Source organism: Leucoraja erinacea, chromosome 26, assembly GCF_028641065.1.
Source record: "Leucoraja erinacea ecotype New England chromosome 26, Leri_hhj_1, whole genome shotgun sequence".
Taxonomy (NCBI): domain Eukaryota; kingdom Metazoa; phylum Chordata; class Chondrichthyes; order Rajiformes; family Rajidae; genus Leucoraja; species Leucoraja erinaceus.
This window is the reverse complement of record NC_073402.1, coordinates 9,004,306-9,030,326: the sequence shown is the minus strand read 5'-3', so window position 1 is coordinate 9,030,326 and position 26,021 is coordinate 9,004,306. Positions and strand designations below refer to the sequence as shown.

Below are 26,021 nucleotides of genomic sequence, written 5' to 3'. Positions count from 1 at the left end.
TACGTCTTTGCAGTGTGGCAGGAAACCGAAGATCTCGGAGAAAACCTACACAGGTCACAGGAAGAACGTACAAACTCCGTACAGACAGCACACATAGTCGGGATCGAGCCCGGGTCTCCGGCGCTGTATTAGCTGTGAGGCAGCAACTCTACTGCTGCGCCACCGTGACCGCCCATGTAGTAAGCAATTAAGCAGATAAATGGTTTGTTAGTATTTATTGTGAGAGGATGAGTCTCAGAAATACAGCTTTATTGTAATTACATAAGGCCTTGGTGAGACCACATATAGAATATTGTGTTCAGTTTTGATATCCTCACCTAAAGAAAAAGTGTATATATATACTACGGAAGCTGTGAAGATTCTATAGTAGTAGTCATTGGGACAACATAGTTACTGCGACAGACACTATTCTCTGGAGCAAAGACAAAGGGTATGTTGCCTGCCTAGTGCTTGGATTAAGGATATATCATCTGGACTGGAGCAGAGCTGGCAGTGAGGAGGAAAGGATCCCGTTGCTGTGGTCCAGGTAGCTAGGACAAGGAAGGAGATTCTGTTGCAAGATGAGCAGCAGCTTGGGGCAAAATGAAAAACCACAACCACAAGGGTAATCAACTCTGGATTATCCGAGCCACATACAAATTGGCACAAATAAACAGGATGAGAGGTAAAAGCATGGCTCAAAGTGTGATGTAGTGGAAACCACATGGTGTGGGACTGGGCTGCGCTCAACCTTATTTCAGGAAATGAGCATGAACAAATGGTTGAAATATCTGTATAGGAACCCTTTACAATTTGGTAAACTTTCAGGCAGTCATGGAAAAGGATATGGTTGGGCCTAGATTTCAGTTCTTACAATGGGGGAGGGCTGACTTCAATAGTGTAAATTAGTTCCTTGTGAAAGTACATTGGAAGCAGCTACAAGAGAGAGAGAAACAACTTTCTGGAGGCATTTAAAAGTGTTACAATTAAAAGCATAATAGTAAGACTCTGGTCAGTCTATTGCTTTAAGGGCAAGAAGCATAGATGATAAGATTAGGGGATGTTGGTTCATAAAGGAAGTTTAGAGTTTAACGAGGAAAGAGGAAGTGTTGGTTAGGTACAGGAAATGGCTATTGAGCAAGTTATTTAAGGTTTATTTGAAGCTTTAGAGGAGAGCATAAGAAAACAGTCAGGGAGGTAAAAATGGACATGGAAAGGCACTGGTCCACAAAATTACAGAGCATTTTATAAACATGCTAGAAGCAAGAAAGCATCTAGAGAAAAAGTGCGTCCCATCTGGGGCAGGAAGTCTGTGTGTGCAGTCAGGTGATCTATGGTGTCCTGAATGAACACTTTTTGCTGGTATTCAGCAGGGTGAAGGGTGGGGAGGATAGGGTTAGGGAAGGTACACGATAGCCTAGTCCCAAACCAAAAAGTCTTCTGTCCATTTCCCTCTACAGATGCTGCCTGACCCACTGAACTCTTCGTAATATTTTGTTTTTTGCTCAATAGTCTGGAACATATTTGTATCAGGAAACTGAAGATGAAATGCTGCTGGATTAGAGGGTACTAGCTACAGGGAAAGGTTGGACAAACTGGAATTGTTTTCTCTAGAGTGTCAGAAGATGAGGGGAGATCTGATAGAAACATATAACATTGTGAGTGGCATAGACAGGGTAGGCAGCTAGAACCCTTTTCCCAGGATGGAAATGTCAAACTAGAGGGCATAGCTTTAAGGTGAAAGGGGAGCTGGAGAACCCCTGCATTCCCTCTCTCTCCATCCCTCCCCAACCCAAGACACACCAGCTTTGCGTTCTCACCTAGCAAACAGATAACAATGGCCTGTATCAATGTTACTTTTTTGCATACCTCTCACTCATTTGTTCTATATTTCTCTACATCATCGTCTATATCTCGTTTCCCTTTCCCGTGACTAAGTCTGAAGAGGGGTCTCGACCCGAAATCACCCATTCCTTCTCTCCAGAGATGCTGCCTGGCCCGCTGTTACTCCACCATTTTCTGCCCATTTTGGGTTTAAACCAGCATCTGCAGTTCCTTCCTACACACCCTTTCCACTATTTATTGATAAAACAGTGATTAAACAGTTGATAGATCTGCAACCTATACATATTCATGTATAATAAATGCATGATAAGCACGGCAATAGAACTTGTCCCTGCAGATGACAGCCCCATCGCCTCACTCGACCCCTGGAGAAACTTGAAAAGGATACTGGTCTGTTTTTGGTCGTTTGAAGTCCTCAGGAAGGTTGGCTTCATACAGGAGCTTGGCTTTAGAGTTGCCCATTTCCTGAATACTCTATTCCATAAAAGCACAAAAGACCAGAAGGTTATTGAGACATCACAAAAGCTCCACCATTAACACAAAGGCACCTAAAGCAACAATGAAATCAGAATGGCAGCAAAGATATGACGGGCTGAATGGCCTACTCCTACTATAATTCTTAAAACAATTAAAAAATACTGCATACTTTCCAAACTTTTCCAATTCCACAAGTACTCAGGAGGGCAAATGTCAGTCAGTGCTTGGAGTAAGCTCTTTCAATTGGTCTATGAGGAGTTTAACATAGCCAGTAAATCCCATATTTCCTTACCTCATAGCTGGTTTCTTGGCCCATCAGATCTGTGCAGCCTCAAAATGTGATCCCATTCTCCCACAGATTTTCCCCCATAATCTATTCACCCGACCTTCACACCTGCCTGTATACTTGTGGCAATTAGAGCAGTTTGCTGACCTGCCAAAGTGCAGTGTCTCTGTGGTTTGAGAGGAAACCTGGAGGAAAAGCATGTGATCACTGTGAGCGTCTGCAAGCTGTCAAGATGATACTGGCGGTCAGGATGACAGGAGCCGTTAGGCAGAGTGAAGAAGCAGCATGCCAATCCCATGTTGGTCCCAGCTGAATGAGAGGGTAGGGGCCAGGAAGAGAAGAGCAAGTACCCATCTCCTGGAGCTGCATTTACTTTGCTCTCAGCTCCCTAAACCTGCCCAAAATCGACAACTCATTCTGCTAACCATGGCTATACCTTACGCCTCACTGCACCCAAGGATACATGGACAAGCTGGTTGACAGGTTTTTATAAGGAATGCTGCAGGTTTATCTGAATTTCAACATATGATTTTTAGAGCAGTGTGCTCTGTACCCAAGGCTCAATTCACTGAATGGCAAGGTAGGCTGCATCAATTAGAGGGCCTCTGCTGGAAATGCTTCCTCCTTTGCACAGAAGATGAAGTGGCATTCACTATGTTCAACCATCAGTGGTAACTCAGTTTCTTTCTTTATTGCTGCCCTACAGTCTGCACAAGTAGGCCATGCATTTCAGAATGAAACATGCACAAGAATCTGCTTCTCTGATGATACTTCACATGACTATTATTGCCAGGTTTCAGTTCTCATTTATTAGTTTAAACCAGATTTATATAGGCCAATGCAGCAGGTGCACTCTCTCAGGGACTGGATGAGCGGCTTTGAACAAAGGAGATTACAGAAGGTGGTGAGCACCGCCGGTCCATCACAGGTACCACCCTCCCCACTATTGAAGGGATCTATAAGAGGTGCTGCCTGTAAAAATGGCCCATGACACCGTGGCCACACTTAGTTCACTCCTGCTATCAAGAAGAATGTATAGGAGGCAGAAACCGGTAACCACCTGGTTCCTGAACAGTTTCTTCCCATCAACCATCAAGCGTTCTTGAACAATGCACAGCACTAGCTAACCACATGGACTGTCTTTGGTTGCACTACAGACTATGTCCCAAAGATGCAGCTGTAAGCAAGAATTTCATTGCACTTGTACTTCACCCTCCTTGTACATATTAGAATAAATTCAACTTGATTTGATGGTGTTGGCTCAGAATTAAATTCTGGCTCAGGACATTAGGACATCCTCATTTTTCTGCATTTTACAGAAAACCACTCTCTCAGTGTTGAATTTGTGCCAGTCTAGATTATAGCCTGAAGGCTCTGACTCTTACCAAGAGTGTAAGATGCTCCAAACCATCAACACATCGCCACTCACACACATTATTCATCCATCCACCATTTTGTTCACACACAGTACCTGAATCTGTTCTAGTGTCCATTGGTCCAGAGTTACTGACTTCACCTTGGAGATGTGGACTCCAAGGTTTCTGTGAATGCCAGCACAGCGAATGCAGATGAACACCCCCAGGTTCCACGATGCCCATCTTGGTCCTATGAAAGAGAACAAAACAATCGGAAAATTATTTGGGCACGCTGAAAGCGATAGATTCAAGAGACACAAGAAACTGTAGATGCTGGAATCTTGAGCAAAATACAAAGTGCTGGAGGAACTCAGCAGGTTCCATCCCCACCTCTCTTTCCCAGCCACTGCAATCAGCTTGAAGCTCTGCGATCTGAAATGTCGCCTGTCCGTTGCCTCCACAGATGTAAGAAAGATGAAGGGGCAGCAGTGGCACAGATGGTAGAGTTGCTGCCTCAAAGCACCAAAGACCCAGTATCGATCCTGACCTCAGGTGCTGTCTGTGTGGAGTTTGCACATTCTCCCTGTGACCGTTTGGGCTTTCTACAAGACGTGCAGGTTTGTTGGTTAATTGGCCTCTGTAAATTGCTCCTAGTGTATAGGCAGTGGATGAGAAAGTGGGAGAACATAGAAATAGTGTAAACGGGTGATCGATGGTTGGCCTTGGTGGGCCGAAGGGCCTGTTTCCATGCTGTATCTTTCAATTCAAGCTTTCAAACAAAACAGAAATACAAGGAACAGGGATAATGGAAGATGTAGAGATGGAAGTGGACAAAAGAACAAGTTAATAATTTCAAGTGAATGACACCTGCCAGTGCAATACACCTTTCTCTGCCTTCTATATATTTTCCTTCCTTCAGTTGTAGTCTGGTTGGCTACAGGTGGTTTATGGCATAGCGTGTTAGGCATTCAATCACAATCAGCTATTGGCCACCTGAGAAAAATACCTCAAATTGAAGATCAAGACCTCAAAGTCCTCAAAGCTGATACTCATTGACAAACTAGATTGATTAGACTAAGCTAGCAGGGATTTATTCAAGGCAAAGGGTCAAGCTATCTGCATAGTTTTGAAAAAAAGTAATAGAGGTGTTTGATGAAGGAAAGCAGCTGAAGAGATGCATATGGTCCTACTAAGTGGATTTGCTAAGACGCCACCACAACTTGAAAACTGAAAGCTGTGGGAGAAAAAAAAAAGTTGAGGCAGAATGGACAGAAAGTAGCAAGAAACATTAAGTGAAAGTTTGTCTTTCAGATTGGAGGAAAATATTTGAGGGAATCCCATAGGGAAGAGACGCAAAGGTCTTCGCAAAGTGCAAAAGAGATTTGCCAAAATGATTTTGTTCATTGTATTAACTGGAGAAGATAGCATTGTCCTCTTTGTTAGAGCATCTGATGGAGGTATCTGCAATCCATAGAGCTGATGGACAGAAATTGCTTCTCTTTGAAGAGTAGTTCGAACTAAGGGACATGGAATAACGGTGAATGTGAAAAGAATGAGAGGTTTTAATGTGCTAAAGGTGAGGATCTGGAACGCACGACTGAGGTAATAGCGGAGACAGATTCAATCACTAAATCTAAAGGGAGCTGGATAAGAATCTGAATGAATATAACTTGTAAGGCATGGGGAGAGGGCCAGAACGGGACTACACGAGTTGTTCTAACAGAGCCAGTAAGGACTCGATGATCAAAATGTCACCTTTCATGCTGTAACCATTCCGTGATTCTGAAATTCTCATTTTAATCACAGCATCATTTGCCTGCTCAGGCTGTAGATCATATCTGCTTGTTTGCTTCTCATATGTCGTCACTGAAGACATTGTTAAAACCAACTTCTGACCAAGATTTCTGTAATCTGCCTCAATATCTGCAAGTTAATTTTTGTTTGAGAATTAAACACTCAAAGATAATTTGCTACACAGGTTGTTGTTTCTTGCGTTACCAAAGACAGTATTGCTTTGATGGCCAATCACACACTTTATTTTGCACTTACATTCTGTCACACCCTGAGGCAAATCCAAGAAAATAAATCGACATTCCCATCTTAAGTACACAGCATACAGACACATGCCCCTGCACAAAAACTATTTATCTTAAACTCATACTAATATGCTTGAGTAATTTCACACCACACTTTCACACCACCCCGACTGTTAATAAGAGACCGTATCTACTGCTGCTATACAACCAATAGATATTTTATTGATCTGAGTGAGATTTTACCATCTATCACTCAACTAAACCCACCAAAACAATGGACAGTTTTCTAATGATTACATCAAAGATCTCCAAGTTTATTCTGCATCTCAGAATTTTGGGCTCACAAGTTGCAGCTTACAATTAAGATGAATTTTGACCCTTCTATTATACATTTACACTGCTATCTATCAATGTACAAGGTCAAATACTGTGGAACACCATGTGCCTAAATCACCAAAATCTAAGCAAAGGATGGTGGAAAACATTCCGTCACAAAAAAACCCCAAAGTTCAAATGAAAGGTCATGAAACATTAACTGGTTTCCTCCACAGATAATTCCACAATTGCTGAGTATTACCAGAATACAGTTCCGTTTTAGATCAAGCATCTGTAGTATTTCTGTTTTCTTTTGTCAGCCATTTAACACCACAAATTGATCTACATTGATTTTCAGCTGTCGGCTTTGGACCGCCCCGATTTCAAATGCTGGATTCACGGTTACTATCTTCATATTTATAATTCCCAATTTCTCTTTAAGTAGGGTCAATTTCTCTTTTATCATTTCCCAGGAAAGGTGCTCCAGTCTTTGTCTCCTTCTGCGGTCATAATCTCAGTTTTAATATCCTGTTAGTAAAGGAGAAGCAGAAGCCACCGCTGAGAGCAAAAAACAGCAGCAGGTGCACGGGGCACAATGGTGCACCTTGCGTGTCGGGAGTGAGGTCAGAAGCCAGGGTTCTAAAGGGCAGTGAGACAGCGGCAGCCGTAGCTTACATTTTATATGTTCTTTTTAAGTATCTGGCATTCTTGTTTTATGACTGTCATTAGCGGGCCAGGTTGTATTGTCGTTTCATGATCACGCAACCTCTGTTGGTATAGTACAATGGTGCACTGGTAGAGCTGCTACCTCACATTGCCAGAGACCAGAGTTCGATCTTGACTACGATGTGAATGGGCAATTGATGTCTGGCATGGACTCAGTGGGCCGAAGGGCCTGGTTCCACACTGTATCACTGAACTACACCAATTCACAGCATTTCGGTGCTGAACAGGATGAATAAAGGGTATGATTAACGGGGACTGGAATAAGAAAATTTGAAGCATAGTTGGATATGTACACTTTAAAAAAAAACAAGAGATGTAGCAAAAAGTTAGCAAGAGTGCTCAGAGGCCTGGGCCCAGTTAGGGAACTGGAAGTTCCTTGGACAAATGACTTATAATTGCTGACATGGTGTACAACTTATCAAAAAGGTTCAAAGATAGGAAGCTCAGACTATACAATAGATTAAAAGAACAAAAACAATCTGGCAAAGCTGAAGCAAAGTACATCTAGGCCATAGTGCATAAAGAAACAAATATCATAACTTTCTGAATAGGCATAAATGAATTGTAAATTCAATCCCAAAAGTCACAAATTAATGGGTGGAAGCATTGGATAGAGAAAATAAGTTTGGAAATGTAGGTCAGCCAGCTGCCTGCTTATGGTATGTCCATGATGGTTCAGGCTGAACTCAGTAGCCATGGGAGAACATAGAATGGATACCTTTGGGATTGATGATGTAGACAACAAAGACACACAAAAATCGGAGCGACAAAAACTTCCTGCCCACTCAAGCTTACCCCATCATTCAAGTAACAACAGTGAACACTAATTAAAATGCTGTCAGCAGGTCCAAGATGCACACCAGCTCCTGCGATGCCCACTAGTCCTGCAACATCCCCAGCAAGCCAGTGTTGCTGTCCATGGACAGTAATGCCACAATGATGGGAGCAGGCAGTCTGCATGGACAAAACACCCAATCGATTGCTATCTGCACCAGTGAATGGTTACCTTGCACACAGCAGGAGATGGGGAACTGAGGAGCAGCAGTTTAAATAGACAGAGGGAGTCTCACTCTATACATGTCCCAAAACCTGCTCTCATTGAGGCTATGGTGTTAAATGAAATGCTCCTAGAGTTTCTGTATCTCCTGCTCCCCATATCCACAAGATTGGGATATACAGAATGTCGAGGTAGAGTTAAGAATTTCATTGTTCTATCTGGGACATATAACAATAAAATACTCTTGAGTCTCTGGTTAGGAGATAGGAATGCATCTGTCACTGAGAACACAGCAGCAGTGACGTATCACTATGATCATCTCACTGCCAAAGAATCCTTTGAAAGAAAAATACCCTGCATTTTCTAAAACAACTTTGATGGAGAGATTTATATTGGCTAGCACCCAGAAGAGATTTCACCAGTTTGTTTTAAAAGAGCAATGTGATTTTTTTGCTTCAGGAAGGCAGATGCAGTCTTATTTTAGAGCCTCGTCTGAATGATGTGAAAGATAAGTGGAGCTTCAAAATGCATTGCAAAATTGACTACACTTCAAAAATATTTCAGTGTAAAGTGCTCCTGGAAATTTTGAAACTAATGTTAAAAAAATGCATCAATTGTTATATTGCACATGCAGTGCTCAAATAAATCTTGAATCTTCAATCTTTTACCTCAGAACTAATAATAATAACTGGGACAGAGACATTTTATAACTCAGCTGACAAAACAGGAACTTTAAAATACAGAGAACAATAAAACATAATGCATTTCTTCAAACGGAAGGTTGTGCAGTCTGTACGAACTGCAAACACAGCAACCTGCAGAGGTAGATGAGTGGACCTGCACATAAACAGGATACTACAAATGGCGTAAAAAATTAACCCTCGAGCTGTCTCCTCCCATCCCCCCGCCCTCGGGCTCCACCTCCTCCCTTTTTCCTTCCTTCACCCCCCCACCCCCCATCAGTCTGAAGAAGGGTTTCGGCCCGAAACGTTGCCTATTTCCTTCGCTCCATAGATGCTGCTGCACCCGCTGAGTTTCTCCAGCATTTTTGTGTACCTTACTACAAATGGAGGACGTTTTGGCATATCTTTCATTCATTTGTTCTATAAATCTCTACATCACCGTCTATATCTCTCGTTTCCCATCCCCCTGACTGTCTGAAGAGGGGTCTCGACCCGAAACGTCACCTATTCCTTTTCTCCAGAGATGCTGTCTGACCCGCTGAGTTACTCCAGCTTTTTATGTCTATCTTCGGTTTAAACCAGCATCTTCAGTTTCTACACATATTACAAAAGGAAGTCAGTTTGGTCATTCAGCTTAGACTGTCAAATCCAAGTGTTATCAGGCTTATGATCAGTAAGAACATTAACTTTCGCTCGACGACCTTCGCCAAAGGTCCTTGTTGAGGAGAAGCTTGAGTGCGCCAAAGATCCCAAGGACTAAACTGCCTGGAGCTGTGTTGTTGGCAGAATCACTAGTGAGGACAGACTTCCTCAGTTGAAGGGAGATTCCTGACAAAGCACAGCCCAAGAAGACCTTAACGGTAAAACAGGCGGAGGGAGGATGGTGGCTGACCACAGGTGGAACACCACAATGGTTAAAGGGCCTGTCCCACTTACGCAATTTTTTTGGCGACTTGCCGGCAACTGTCATAGTTGCAGCAGGTTGCCAAAAATGTTCAAAATGTTGAAAATCCAGCGGCGACCAGAAAAACGTACGACTCTTAGGGCCACTACTCACGACCATACAGGCGTCACCCCACGACATATGACGGGAGCAGGCAAGTCGCCAATAAAATTTGTGTAAGTGGGCAGGCCCTTATGGTGGCCGGTACTATGAGTGGTGGCTGTCACTAGTCTCCCACTTTAAAATATGTCACTCATAGGCATCCATCTGAAGCAACAAAAACGTCTGTGGCTCCAAGATCAGCCATCTCGAGACCCACAGAAAGGACACACCAGGAGGACAAACATCCTCAACTTTGAGTGATCACTGATGATGACTCAAGACCTTTCATAGCAAAAGGATTAGAGTATAGGTTCTACTGCAGCTGTACAGGGTCTTGATGAGACCACACCTGGAGTATTGCGTACATTTTTGGTGTCCTAATCTGAGGAAGGACATTCTTGCCATAGAGGGAGTACAGAGAAGGTTCACCAGACTGATTCCTGGGATGTCAGGACTTTCATATGAAGAAAGACTGGATAGACTTGGATTGTACTCGCTAGAATTTAGAAGATTGAGGGGGGGATCGTATAGAAACTTACAAAATTCTTAAGGGGTTGGACAGGCTAGATGCAGGAAGATTGTTCCAGATGTTGGGGAAGTCCAGAACAAGGGGTCACAGTTTAAGGATAAAGGGAAATCTTTTAGGACTGAGATGAGAAAAACATTTTTTACACAGAGAGTGGTGAATCTCTGGAATTCTCTGCCACGTAATGTAGTTGAGGCCAGTTCATTGGCTATATTTAAGAGGGAGTTAGATGTGGCCCTTGTGGCTAAAGGGATCAGGGGGTATGGAGAGAAAGCAGGTACAGGATACTGAGTTGGATGATCAGCCATGATCATATTGAATGGCGGTGCAGGCTCGAAGGGCTGAATGGCCTACTCCTGCACCTATTTTCTATGTTTCTATGTAAGACCAAATGGTTTCACATGACAAATGGAGATGAAGCGACAAGGAAATCACAGGCATCAGGGAAGGCAACTGATTCACATTCTGCAGACATCAACAATTTGTGGAATTCATTACTAATTCTCAAGATGTCACATTTGACACGGCAATTAATCTGAAAGAAGCAGCTTCTATTTGCTGAAACATTCAGGTCTTATGGTTCTTCGTGTTGCAATTTGATTACGGTAATGAGGATGATTTGATATGGGTCAGTTGGAAGAGATGGGGGCAAGGGAAGATCACAATGACAGCCAGAAAGTAAAACAGGGGAAATGAAATTCTGATGAATAGTCCCAACCCGAAATGTCATATGTCCATTCCTCCTCAGATGCTGCCCAACCTGCTGAGAATTTCCAGCCCTTCCTGTTTTGCTCAAGATTCCAGCATTTGTAGTTCTTTGTCTCCAAAATAAAATTGTAATTTCATTAAGCCAGGTAGCATCTTTTTCAATACATTATTGGCAAACTTGGTCCAGAATTCATAAACATGGAAACAGGACCTCAAGCCCACATCAACCATCAAGCACCTACCTACACTGATTTTTAACCTTCTATCCACATTATTATCAATTCTCCACATTCCACCACACACCTACTCACTGGAGGCAATTTACAGTTTACGATGAACCTTTTAACCTTTAATCCGTTATGTATTTCAGGCTCTTTCATGCACACAAAAACTTTTTTGACATGTGGAGTTGAGACACCTGATGACTTATGGCCCCCCAAAAATATATTCAAAAAGTATCTATGGCTATACCAAAAAAGTTTACGTATTTCTTTGCCTGACCCATATTACAAGCAGACGCACAAGGAGGCCATTTTGAAGATCCAGTCACGAAAACACACAACTGCTTCCTCAAAATCACTGAACAAAACAAAAGCTATGTCATCCGCTACCATTTTGTTAGTTGCCTGATGTAATGGTAGCTGACTAATTGTGGCAATCAATGGACAACAGACCCATTCATGAGGCGAGAATTTCGAGAATCATACTCTTGTCACTTGTCTTCCCAAAAACTCTATACTAGCATGTCTCATTTAATTATTCATAAACTGTATCCTAAAATGCTATTTTATAAAAGAAAATCATTGTATTATAATTAATCAATACATCAACTGTTTACATCATATCCTGAAGGTACCTGTCCCATACATTGACATATAGAAACATAGAAAATAGGTGCAGGAGTAGGCCATTCGGCCCTTCGAGCCTGCACAGCCATTCAATATGATCATGGCTGATCATCCAACTCAGTATCCTGTACCTGCCTTCTCCCCATACCCCTTGATCCCTTTAGCCACAAGGGCCACATCTAACATCTCTTAAATATAGCCAATGAACTGACCTCAACTACCTTCTGTGGCAGAGAATTCCAGAGATTCACCACTCTCTGTGTGATATAGCTGCTATTTTAAAATTAGAGGCTGTCTCCTCTGATTCCACTTTTCTGAAACACGTTTTGTGATCAACAATTTCCAATTCCCTTAATATTCCTAAAAAATACAAAAATGGGAGGGGAGAATATGAGAAAGATGATTGGGTAATTTAATCTGCCTACGAAGCACCACAAGAGCTATCTCACACACCCATATTTACTTTCAATGATAGGTGGCGCAGATACAGTGATGTGGTTTCGGTGGCAGTAAACAACTCATCAGTGAAGATATAAAACTAGAAGCCCAGTGAGAGCCTCGCTCACTGTGGTATAGTCAATAAAAGGTGTTTTTTTGGACTATGGATGTTACTGACTATACCATTACTTATTCTCTATCCATATATGCTGGATGTTAGGAAACAGAACACTTAAGGCTGAAGCCACATCTGCAATGAGTTAGGACATAGTGCAACTGGAGAGGAATCTCAGAGACTGAGACCCCAAGCATTCATCTAGGGTTACTACACTGCCTAAAGCAGGTGTCATCAAGGCAGAGTGCGTTCTGCATGGAAAGAAAAACGATTTAAATCAAAACAATGGAGCTGTTTCCTGAATAAACCCGATGGCTGGCTTATAGTGTGAAGCCAACACATTCCTATCAACAAAGGGCAGCGATCTATATCTGCATCAACGGTAAACAAACAATGAGAGACACAAAGTGCTGGAGTAACTCAGTGCGTCAGGCAGCATCTCTGGAGAATATGAATAGGTGTTGTTTCAGGTTGTGACCCTTTTTCAGACAGACTGGTGTGGGGGCAGGGAGGGAGAAAGCAAGAAGAGAGTAAGGCCAATTCTCCAATTTTTGGTAACCTCTAATTAAACCACCCCACCTCTCCCCCATCACTCCTTTCTTCCCCCCTCCCTGTGCCCCACCTAGACTTTCACCGATTCTCTCCTTCCCCACATTTCCTTCCTCTGGCTTCACAATTTGCAACTCTTCAATCCTTTTGACACACCTATATTCCAACTCTGGTCTTTGTCCAACCGTCTGATGCTTACCCGCTGAGTTATTCCAGCACTTTGTTCATTTTTTGTAAACCTGCATCAGCGGTTCCTTGTTTCTCCACTGAGGAACAATGATTCAGACAGCACGTCACTGACCACTGAAGTTATTTTTCTCAGAATGCATTGCTTGTAATCAGCTACAGAGCTTTATCAACGTCTTTGCCTTGTAGGGCGATTGCACGGTAGGTCAAAAGGTCAACGTGTGTGACCCACGGAGTTGCTCAAGCATACTGGAGGACAACCACACCGCCGGCATTCACTCGTCACATACGCAACACGTTCTACCCTAATTTGACATTATTACCTGGAAAATTCCGTCAAAATTGTCAGTTTTTGTGCTGTTAAAAATTGTGGGAATAGGGCTAACTGTGAGAGCCATTTATCATACTTCAGAATTCCAAAAGTGAGAAGAAATTATGGTAGAAAGAAGCGAGAGTTGAAGAGACAACAACAGCTAAAGTGGTTGGAGAACATTGGCTGTGCAGATATCAAGATGGAAAAGATTGAGAATTATTCCGTTCGTTCACTACATTTCATTAACAGCATTCTTGTTTTTTCTTGATTCCTTTGCTATCTAAAATGTTTTAGAAGTTACCATGGTTCTCAAGTGGGCGTTTACATGCAAAATGACAACACTTCTGACGGGAAATTTCTCAGGAAAGAATAAAAATCGCAAATCATTTACAGAATTTAACTTAGCACCTACAAAATTATACGTGGGTTTCGAATTACATTTTACTCAGATACAAAGTGGTGTCAGGCAAAAATACTTAATACTGTACCACTGGAGTACATGATAACCAACTCTGGATTTCAAATACCCACTTACAAAAAAGTAACATGGCTCATCAGCATTTACTATGAATGAAATTGTAAGAAATTGGCAAATCATTGAATCACAAAGGCAGAAGTTAAAGTACACTTTGTAATTTAAAGATGATAACAAATTCAAATTCCATTCATGTTCATTTAAAAGGGTTCATCGTGCAATTTAATTACAGGTGCACAACCTTTTATCCGAAAGCCTTGGTACCAGACACTTTTCAGAATTCTGAATTTTTCGGCTTTCGGAATGGAAGATTTTTAGCGTAGATTTTAACGGCTGGCTCAGTGGTAGAGTGCTCGGCTCATATCCGCAAGGTCGCAAGTTTGCGCCTCGATCCCGGCAGTTACTCGATCGCGAGTTTGAGTCTTCAATGTAGTTTTTTCTTGCAGAATAGGAGAGAATAGGGAGGGTTAGGCTGGGATCATTCTCTGCGAGATGATCTTAGTGCGGGAGACAAGTGTAGGAGAGGTGTACTGACTGTGTGGGCAGAACTTTGGAAGTGATTGCCCACCATTCTCAAAAGCCGCTGTGTCTCCCTGTCCCTCCAACTCCAGAGGAATCCGCTCCCCGATGGGCCGCTACGGCGACAAGTGGCAGTTCGCCCACAGCCCGAGCTGCGCCACCCCAAGAACAAGACGTACCTTGCACACCATCAGCTTCTGCCCCTACGGGGAGCGTGTTCCTCTGGAGTTGGAGCGGGGCTGGGCTGGAGTTGCTAATCTGAGATCTCCGTGCTTGCAGTGGGCCTGGGGGTCGGTGAATCTGAAGGGAGCGACAATCTGCTGCTGCCTGCCCGCTGAGTTAAAAAGTTCCCACGCAAGACTCACGATATACTGGGTATCGTGAGTCTACCGTGGGAACTTTTTAACTCAGCGGGCAGGCAGCAGCAGATTGTCAATTATTAACCCTCCCGCGCAATATACCCTCACCTTCTCTTTTATGAATGGGGATTTAGTTTCCCTTTCTTCGAGGACCGACCGGAGGTTCCGCTGTCCCCTTTCTTCAAGGACCGAAAAAATGTCCGCTATTCGGAGCTTTTCGTTATTTGGAATTTCGGATTAAAGGTTGTGCACCTGTACTATACAATTTGAAATTTAAGCGGCATGTTTTCACGAATCACATGAAGATTACATGATTTATATAATAATTGTCTACTGGCTTAGATGTAAATATTTTTTAGCACATATTAGCACCAAATTGTACTTGAAAAATGACCATGTTCACAGTGATGCACACATGTACAATGATCTTGTAAAGTAACAGTAGGCTTATGTAACAGTGAATGCACAAGATCATCGTCAGAATGTTTAAAAAAGAAACACTGAAATTGCAAGTGTTGGATTTGCAGCATTGTTTTTTAATTAGGAATAATATTTGTTTTGTGAGGTAATTCTAACATTTTGCATAGCATTCTTTTTAAATTTCCAGGCTACCTAACAACAAAAGTAAATTTTGAAATGGAACTGGCTAACTTTTATGCTCAGGGTTTTCATAATTGATTAGGGAGTGTTAAAACTTTTGTGGCAATTTGCTTTGCAAATCCAATGCTTGACATTTCTAGTTTTCATCCAGTTACCAATTTTCATAATATTGAGATTATATTTACATGATGTCCTTTGTAAAAAAGTATGGCCATAAGCTTTGCTTTATTTAACCATTGATCTATAATTTAACAGACACGTCTTGAGTTACCCGAGCTTGAAGCTTCAGACCATCTAAACGATACCAGAAAAAAAAAAGTTCAACTTCTGAAATAAATAAAAATACTTCAGCCTGTTTATGGGACTGTAAGCTTTATGAGAAAATGGAGAGCTACAATTCAGGTCCTTGCTTGTAGCACGCACATGCCAATACCGTGAATACAATGCATAATATAATTCTGTTATATAGTTTTGCAGATTTAGCAGTTCATCAGATCAGTCATTACTTGCATACCCATAAAGTTTTGTGTGTGTGTTTTTAATAATAACTCTTGTTAAAAAAACAAAAAAGATGAATCTTGTCGTGTCGTGCAACCAACCATTTGCAGGCGATGACTTGTATGCCTGGAAATTATTTGTCGTGTATGAACTCGCATTGATATCAGGTATGCCATGACATCCATGGAATTGAGTTCTGGAAGTTGGGAAATATCAGGCGATTTCTCTGTTTCAGGCACTAAATAAGGGTCGATACCAATCACAGAAACTTTTAGAACTTATTGTGCGTGCTCCTCAGTTGAAAGATTGAAGGCATACTGCGACAATTCAACGGCTGCTGGGACCGAAGACGGTCCCGCTGTACTGGCAGCCATAGTAATCAACACTCGTGCTTGCCTCCAGTGCACCGCTTGTCTTCCAGAAGGCATTGTGTGGCAACATTACAGGTCAAGTGTCGTGACCGCACCGGCCGTTCTATTGCCCTATACATTTAATTTCCACTGACACGCCAGTGAAAGAATGCTGTGCGGCCTCAGGTGTCATTTTTCAATGACATAAATCTCTTGCCCTATCAGTTCACTCAGGCGGATATAAAGATCAAATGACGCAACTTGAGTCAGAGCAAGGGAATGCTCCACGGTGTCGCAATCCATTATTCAGAGCTCACTGGCGGTTTCCAGGATTAGCAGTTACGTCTGGAATATCTGTGCGTGTGGGTGGATGTGGAATTTTCAGATTTACCCACTGATTCAGGGCGTTGCTATACTCCACAGCTGAGCTATGCCTTGGAGAGATATTCCAGATTTTATGGGGAAGGAGAGGTTATTTTTGCTCATTTCATTGTAATGCTTCTAATTAATAACTTTAATTTTAGCATTTCCCAGATGTCGTTTTAATTCAGTGAGAGTGACACGTTTAAAAAGTGACCAAGCGATTGGTGGGCCTGGTAGTAGTACAGGCTTTCTGGGACAGTTTAGACACAAACTTCCTCAGTCCCAGTTACTGTTCAAACCCCACAGTGGAGTCTGCGATGTTTCGACCAGCAAAAAGCCCACTAGTGAGGCAGCATGGAATGATTCCACAGAATCATAAATTCTATCAATTTTCTCTTCAACCCCCTTCCTCGATTCTTTTTTAGTCTAGTGTAGAGATATAGCGCGGAAACAAGCCCTTCAGCCCACCAGGTCCGTGCCAACCAGCAATCCTTGTACACTAACACCATCCTACACACTAGGGATAATCTACCATTTTACCGAAGTCAATTAACCTACAAACCGATAAGTGGAGTGTGGGAGGAAACCGGAGCACCCTGATAAAACCCACGCAGGTCACGGAGAGAATGTACAAACTCTGTTTAGACAGCGCCCATAGTCAAAATCGAACCCGGGTCTCTGGCAGGTTGTAAGGCATCAACTCTACCGCTGCACAACCGATTCTCATCTACAAACGAAGGACTCTCTGCAGTGACCAATTTACCTACAAGCCTGCGCACCTTTGGGAAATGGGAGGAATCTGGAGCATCTGGAGGAGAGTCATGCAGTCACAAGGAGAACGGGCAAATTCCACACAGACTGCATGAGAGGTCATGAGTAAATCCAAGTTACTGGAGCTGTGAGGCAGATGCCCGACTAACTGCATCAGAGTCGTCCCAAACTGTGGGGAGTGAGTGAGTGAGCAAATTCTGGCTCTGCATTTCTTCATTGGGAAATAAGAAGGAAACGGGAGAGTATGTTGGCTTCTAATCGAAAGGACCTCCAAGGTTATATATACACTACATAATTCCAGATATATTTTTTTAGGCAACTAACACACAACTTCAACTATAAACATTTTAAGCAATAGCATTAAACAGGATTTTAAATCTGAAATAACAGAAAACACCAGATGCACTCAGCAGGTCAGGCATAAAATGTGAGAATGCTAAACACATTTTAAATTGGAGAGAAATGTTAAAAGCAAGAAAAACAATGGGATTGTCTGTGAAAGGGGTACAGAGGATACATTGAATGACATGTGGTGCCAACTGAGGGATGGCAGTGAGGACTTGTTTATCACAACCAGCCTGTCCAGAGGGGAACTAAATAGGAAATGAGTAAGGGCAGAAAAAGAACAACAGATGCTGTGTGTGTGGCATCTAAACACTGTGTAGGAAAGAACTACAGATACTGGTTTAAATGAAAATTAGACACAAAATGCTGGAGTAATTCAGCGGGACAGGCAGCATCTCTGGAGAGAAGGAAGGAATGGGTGACGTCACCCACATGAAATAAAAGGGAATTTTCTGAATACTCAGTATTTTAGCCCACATCAATGGAGAGAAAAAGACAGTTTACAAAATAGATTGATGCCACACATTGCTGGAGTACCATGTCAGGCAGAATTTGTGAACAGAATGAAAAGAAAATGTTTCAGGTTGGGGCAGTTCTCCAGACTGATGGAGTAGGGGGAGAAATCTGGAAAAGAGAGGTGAGGTCAGGACATAGCCCGGCAAATGAAAGGTGGATACAGTTGAAAGCAGTGGAGGTGGGGGGGAATTAAATTGGCAGATGAGTGGACGAAGGCTATAGATTCAAGACCTTTCATTAGAACTGGACGGCAATACAAAGTGCAAAGGTTGATCATCTGAAAAGGTTGAATCCAATTTAAAATTCCAAGAGCTACAATATGTCTAGACAGTTGATGTGATGCTGTTCCTTTAGTTTACACTGTGGATCATTACAGTGGTCAATATGGAGGATGGATGGAGAATTGAAATATCTTAGGGAGATGCAAGGAAGTGCAGATGCTGGAGTTCTGAGCAAAATGCAAAGTGTTGAATGAACTCAGACAGCATCTGTGGAAGGAAATGCACAATAAACACATCAGTTAGCATCTCCAGAGAATATGTGACGTTTCGGGTAGGACCCTTCTTCAGACAGAAGGGTCCTGACCCGAAACATCGTCTCGCCATTTCCACTGATGCTGCCTGACCCGTAAAATAACCCAGGACAAGTTTTCCTTACAGATTGAATAGAAGTATTTTGCATAGTAGTAATCCAAATTGCAGATGATTTCTCGGATTCAGGAGAAATCCTCTGCTGAGCATCACATTAGTACACTAAATTATAAGTGCAAGTGAATTACAGTTTCACCCGAAAGGTATACTTGGGTAATGGGAATGTAAGAGGTCGAGTGAAGGTATTTCTTTAATGGGATAATTGTGGCAAAAAGTGGTGTGGTTACTGGCAGAGGTGGAGAAGTGAACCGGGGAGTCGGGAAGTGTACAGTCGTACCGCAATGCTGAAAGGGGAAAAATGCTTCACGTGAAGATAGTCTGTTGAAGGTGGCCGAAACAACATGGAATTAATCTCTGGAAGTGAGCGTATGGAGAGGCGAAGAGTTAGACAAAGGGAAGTCTAACCTTGTTCTGGGTGAGTAACAGCCAAGTGTGGCAAATTACACAGGATGTTGTTGAAAGCCTTATCGCCAATGGTGGAGAGGAAGCTAGAGCTTACAAAAAATGTGCTTTTTAAAGAATCGTGTATAGTATCAACAAGTAAAATGATCTCACTTGGCCTACCCAGAAAAAGGAAGTGAGATGCAGTGACGCACGGCTTGTAAAGGGAGTTTAATGGACGATCATCCCCTAAACTTGAATTCAGCAAGTCTGAAGCATGTTTCAGATAAATCGAAAAAATAAATAACCAAGCAGTGTCCAGCTAAACTGCATTCAAATGTACTAGTCTGAATTTACTACTAGAATTCAGTCTGAAAAAGGGTCTCGACCCAAAACGTCAACCATTCCTTCTCTCCAGAGATGCTGCCTGAGTTACTCCAGCATTTTGAGTCTACCTTCAAATTTACTACTTAAGATGAACTAGAAGAGAAAAAGGATTATTTTTCCAAACCAATTCATTAATAAGAATCATAGCTTTAAACTCAGCCAGGGTTCTGAGGTGAGAACCTCACAGTTGCACAAACTCAGTGAAAGATTTTGCAGCATCATCCATATATTACAAAAACAGGCCAACACGCACTGGCACACCCGTTCTTTAACTATTGTTCTGAGATGATCACCAAGTACAGGATATGTACAAACTACACTGAACAGGAAGTTACTCATCTTGTACAAAAGAAGTCAGGAGTTTCATGTTCTTTGCGGTAAATACCACCAACAATTTGTCATAGCCCAACCACAGAGACTGATTCCTCCAAGTTGGAGAATTGATTCCTCAAAGTTCAAGAACAGCTTCTGCCCCTCGACCAGCAGGTTCTTGAACTACCCTGTGCAGCCCGAACCACAACCCCACCTCAGCAGCGAATCGTCAAGAGTTTTTCTGCTACTTTGGCTGCTCCACTATTTTAATTTGTGCACTCTCATGGTCCTGTTTACATAAAATAACCATTTATTTCCCTTTCCCGACTCTGCGTGAAGAAGGGCTCCCCTATTCATTCGTTACTCTGGAATTTTGTATCTATCATCTAGAATTTATTGGATATTTATCTTTGATGTTGCATTTATTACGGCTGTAAAACTGCAGCAAGAAATAATTTCTTTGTTCCGGTTCACATACAGTGCTCAAGACAAACAAACGGACTTAAATTCTTGAAAAAAGCAGACCAACACCGTTACCTACTAAAGCTTAAGAAATTCAGCAGCTCACCGATAACACTTAGCAATTTCTACAGATGTACTACAGAAGCATCCTTTCCAGATGCATGTTTGGTATGGCAACGACTCTGCCTGAGACCACAAGAAATCGCATTGTGAACACAGTCCAGTCCATCACACAAACCAGAGTTCGTACACTGCGACGACATCTACACCTTGAAAAAGCAGCCAAAAGGTCCACACACACCCTGGAGCACTCCAGGTCCATTCACACTCTGGTCTTTCCCTCTTCTATCCTGCCAGGCGGAAAAGATACACATTTGAAAATACCCACCACCAAATACAAGAATATCTTCTTCCCTCTATCATCATACTCTTGAATGGACCTCACATATGCAACGGCTAAATACCTAATTTTCAAATCTTCCTCACACCTTTTGTTTAGTTGCACTTTCTCTGTAGCTATAACACTATATTCCACACTTGTTTTCTGTTTAGTTTTTCATTTGTACTGATTTACTCGTATAGGGTGTGATTGTCTGGATGGCATAAAAACAAAGATCTTCACTGTATCTCAGTATGCGTGACAATAATAAATAAATACCAGTACCAAAAGACCAAGCAAAGCCTGTAATACCAGATGATTCTGGGGTCTAATGTCCAAAAACTAGCTACTGCCAGTCCTGACCTCAAATTGTCAGGCTCCTTGAGTGCTTAACAGGTGGCCAATAATGTGTACAAAAAGGTAAGCCCAACATGACCCTCTGAATAACTCCAAGAGGAGTCTATTATTTAAAATATAAACCCATGAAACTCAAAGGATAACAACAATGTAGACACAGTGCTGGAGTAATTCAGTAGGCCAGGCAGCATCTCTTAATGTAAACAGATGGGTGACATTTCGGCTCAGGACCCGATTTCAACACATGTACATCTCTGTTCACATAATGTATCTGATGATCTTGCTGTCTTGGCATTAAAAACATCATGTGCTGCTGAGGAGTATGGACTAAATACTTTTAAAGTAAAATAGCATTCTTGAAATACACAAGAATATGTAAGGAGTCTCAATCTCCACCCAAGCTGCATTCAAAGGCGTATACCAGGTCTGCTCTGTTTAAACTGGATAGGCAGCACTGATGACTCTGGACAACTCCCTCCATAAAGCAAATGTGAGACTATTAATATCTCAGTAATTATCAGGCTAAAAACACATCAGAATCATGAAATGGACGTTCCAATCCACAGATGGAGTCGGGACACACATGGGTCACAACCTGTTGATTTTTTTGGACATTTTCCACAAAAGCAAAACGCAATTTCATGACCCACCACCTCCTACATCCACTCATAACCATGACGAGGACAAAGCCCCTACCCTCTAATACATAGAGAATTCCCCATGAGAAACAAGCTTCTGGATTGACTCAGCTGGTTTGGCAGCATCTGCGGAGGCAGAGTGATGCCTAACATTTGGATCGAGACCCTGTTTCATAGTTGACCATTCTTCAACAGTTTGATATTTATTCCAGATTTATTCCAGATTCCAAAGACCCATGTTCCCAACACCCCTATTAGCTAGACTAATACCACGGCCTCTATACCTACAAAAACGAGTAATCCCAGTACAAACATCGTCAACTGATATAGAGCGACCTATCTCCCCCCCCCCCCCCCCTCCCAAGGGGGCGCTCCCCTATCTCCCCCCCAAGGGTGCGCTCCCCTCCCCCCCAAGGCGCTGCCCTATCCCCTCCCATCTCCGCTCCCCTCCCCCTCCCTCCCAAGGGTGCGCTCCCCTATCTCCCTCCCTCCCAAGGGGTGCGCTCCCCTATCTCCCTCCCTCCCAAGGGGTGCGCTCCCCTATCTCCCTCCCTCCCAAGGGGTGCGCTCCTCTATCTCCCCGGGGACGTCCCTCTTCGTCCTGTAGCCGGCCCAGCGGTACCCCCACCCAACTCCCCCCTGTCTCCTACCTCGGCTGCAGCAGTCGGCGCACTCCCGACTCTCCAGCAACAGGGCGCCCAGCGCCGCTTGCTGCCGTTCGTTCATCCGCTCCCGCTCTGTCCGCGCCGCCATCACACTCCGAGCGCCACTGCCGGATACACGATGCACTTCCGGCCAGAGCGGGGCAACCGGGAGGCGGAGCCTGAGGGGGAGGGGAGGGGTCAGGGAGAGAGGGGAGGGGTCAGAGAGAGAGGGGAGGGGTCAGAGAGAGAGGGGTCAGGGAGAGAGGGGAGGGGTCAGAGAGAGAGGGGAGGAGGTCAGGGAGAGAGGGGAGGGGTCATGGAGAGAGAGGGGAGGGGTCAGGGAGAGAGGGGGAGAGGGGTCAGGAAGAGAGAGGCAGGGGAGGGGTCAGGGAGAGAGGGGAGGGGTCAGGGAGAGAGGGGGGGGTCAGGAAGAGAGGGGAGGGGGTCAGAGAGAGAGGGGGGGGTCAGGGAGAGGGGAGGGGTCAGAGAGAGAGGGGTCAGGGAGAGAGGGGAGGGGTCAGGCAGAGAGGGGTCAGGGTGAGAGGGGAGGGGTCAGGGAGAGAGGGGAAGGCTCAGAGAGAGAGGGGGGGGGTCAGGGAGAGGGGAGGGGGTCAGAGAGAGAGGTGAGGGGTCAGGGATAGAGGGAAGGGTGCACAAAAATGCTGGAGAAAGGGTTTCGGCCCGAAACGTCACCTATTTCCTTCGCTCCATAGATGCTGCTGCACCCGCGGAGTTTCTCCAGCATTTTTGTGTACCTGCGATCTTCCAGCATCAGCAGTTCCTTCTTTAACACAACAGAGAGGGGAGGGCAATGGGGAGAGGCGTCAGGGGAAGAGAGGTCATGGGGAGAGGGGGAGAGGGGAGGGTCAGGGGGAGAAGGGTCAAGAGTCATGTGTTTTATAGGGGGGTTGCACGTAAAGGTCATCGGGTCAAAGTGCGTGACGCACGGTGCAGATCAATCCTTCGGCCTCCGGCATACGCTGTTAACACATGAAACGCGTTAAAAACCGCCGAAATTGTCATTTTTTGTGCTGTAAATAAATGTGGAGGGTGACTGAGCGCTCTAGTGTCTTTGCTCTGAACCCGAGCAACAAGGTGTTAGCAGCAGAAGGAGCACATCCCTCGGTACTCCAGAAGGTGTTGTACGTGTCGTGACCTCGACGGCCGTGCAACCTCCGTATTGTCATATGTCCCAGATAGGACAATGCAATTCTTACTTGCTGGGGGAGAGGAGAGGGACAGGGGGAGAGAGGTCAGGGGGAGAAGGGAGGGTCATGAGGAGAGGATCAAAAAACTTCAAATTCCTGGGTTGCATATTTCCGAAGATCTTTCCTGGGCTCACAACAATTCTACATTTTCCTTGATCTCTATTCAATTTGACCTGTTTTCACACCTTCTCACTTATCTATCTATCTATCTATCTATCTATCTGTCTGTCTGTCTGTCTGTCTGTCTGTCTGTCTGTCTGTCTGTCTGTCTGTCTGTCTGTCTGTCTGTCTGTCTGTCTGTCTGTCTGTCTGTCTATCTATCTATCTATCTATCTCCTTCCTGAAACAGCACCCATTCCTTCTCACCAGACATGCTGCCTGATCCGCTGAGTTACTCCAGCCTTTTGTGTCTTATCTGTGGTTTAAACCAGCATCTGCAGTTCCTTCGTACACATTGAATGTGGGACGTTGGGTTGCAGTTGTACAAGACATTATCAAGGCTAAACTTGGAATATTATCATTAGTTTTGATTACCCTGCTATGTGAAGGATGTCAATAAGCTGAAAAGATTGCAGTGAAGATTTATAAGGATGTTGCCAGGACTCAACGGACTGAACGATAGGGACGGCTAGGACGGCTAGGCCATGGAACACAGGAGACTGAAAGCTAATCTTATAGAGGCATATAAACTCACGCGGGGAATAGATAGTGAATGCACACAATTTTTTTCTCAGGGTTGTGGAATCGGGAACTAGAGACCATACGTTTATGGTGGGATACACACAGTTGATGGTACATATACGGAACGAGCTGTCAGATGCAGTGTTTGAGGCAGGTACAGGTACACAATTTAAAATACATTTGGTAGGTATAGAAATGGTTCAGATGTTTAGGAAAGGTTCAAATTGCTGTGGGTCAAACGTACAAATACAACTAGTGTGAAAGGGCATTGATTGACATGGACAAGTTGGGCCAAAGGGCCTGTCAATGCTGCATGCCAGAATACCAAATCAGCTGGAAATAATCAGGCCAGGCAGCGTCTGCGGAAATAGAAACGGCTAATATTTCAAGTCTGGGACTCTTCATTAGAACTGAGAAAAATAAAAGTGAGTTCATCTAAACAGCAAAGAAGACAGTCAAGGGGCGGTGGGTGGAACAAAGGGAATTGTAATGGCTGTGTTGCAGCGGACGCGGAGTTGGCCCGTTAAAGTTTGTCCGAAATTCTTGTTCTTTATTACTACACTAATTCTCCTGACTCACCAACACCGTGCGCGCGATTAACCCTTAAATACTCCCCGAGGCACCCATGACCACACCGTGACCCCACCTTGACCCCTAACTCTCATCAACGTGACCCCCCCCCCCCCCCAAGAGCCGAAGGTTATGTACAGTGAGTGTGTGGCACAACACCCAGTGCATCTAAAACCCCCCCCCCCGAACCGGAGGCACAAAAACGGACGGGCAGCCGAACGAGGCAGCCGGACCTCGTATGTACGTCCCCACGCAAAGGTTTATTTTCTGGTAAGGATGAACTAGGTGGGACCCGAGATGGTGGACGCCCTTGACGGCGAGGCTGGGCCACCTGGACTGGCTCGCTCAGGTCCAGAAGGGCCGGCTTCAAACGAGCCACCGACACAGTCTCCCCCCCCAACCCCCCATGTCCAATTCAAAAGTCGTGGGTCTATGCCGTAGCACCCGAAAAGGACCTTCGTAAAGGCGCTGTAAGGGCGACTGGTGGGCGTCGCGGTGGAGGAAGATACTGACAGTCCGCACGAGCCGGCAGCATGTGAGATGGAGCGTCAACGTGCCGAGACTTTGGGACAGGAGACAGGGCGCCGACTCTCTCCTGCTGTCGGACCAACATGGATGAGCGCCGGTTGGGATAAACTCCCAGGGCACGGTTAGCGGAACTCTATAAACCCACTCGGCTGATAAAGCCAGCAAGTCCTCCTTTGGTGCGAATCCCCAGCAGGACTCATGGCAACTCGTCCACCCAACCAGGACAGGGGAGGCGAGCCTTCAAAGCGTCCATAAGCCGGCGGTGGAAACGTTCCACCAACCCATTCGACTGGGGGTGAGAGGCCGTCAAGTGGTGGAGCTGAGGCCCCAACAGGCGAGCCATTGCTGACCAGAACTCCGATGTGAATTTGGCATCCCGGTTGGATGAGATGTCCAGCGGTACCTTGAAACGGGCAACCCAATAGGCCACCAGGGCACGCGCGCAGTACATGGTCGAGGTGTCGACAAGCGGGATGGCCTCCGGTCACCAGATGATTCGGTCCTCCGCCGTAAGCAAGTGCAAAATGCCGCGGGAAGGAGGCAGCGGCCCCACGATATCCACGTGGACCTGGTTGAAATGTCGGCGAGGCACAACGAAGTC

The 26,021-nt window shown here is 44.3% G+C and overlaps 1 protein-coding gene across 2 annotated transcripts in view; it reads right to left on the bottom strand.

The window, feature by feature from the left end:
* smap2 (small ArfGAP2) overlaps positions 1-22,597 on the bottom strand; it is a 39,494-nt gene extending 16,897 nt beyond the window's left edge. For both annotated transcript variants that reach the window (XM_055656113.1, XM_055656114.1), the window contains exons 1-3: positions 22,440-22,597; positions 4,059-4,192; positions 2,213-2,298 (exon numbers count right to left, since the gene is read on the bottom strand). In XM_055656113.1, coding sequence (XP_055512088.1) covers positions 2,213-2,298; positions 4,059-4,192; positions 22,440-22,542 — 323 coding nt within the window. In that variant the 5' untranslated portion in view covers positions 22,543-22,597. The remainder of the gene's footprint in view (positions 1-2,212; positions 2,299-4,058; positions 4,193-22,439) is intronic.
* Between the last annotated feature and the right edge of the window lie 3,424 nt (positions 22,598-26,021).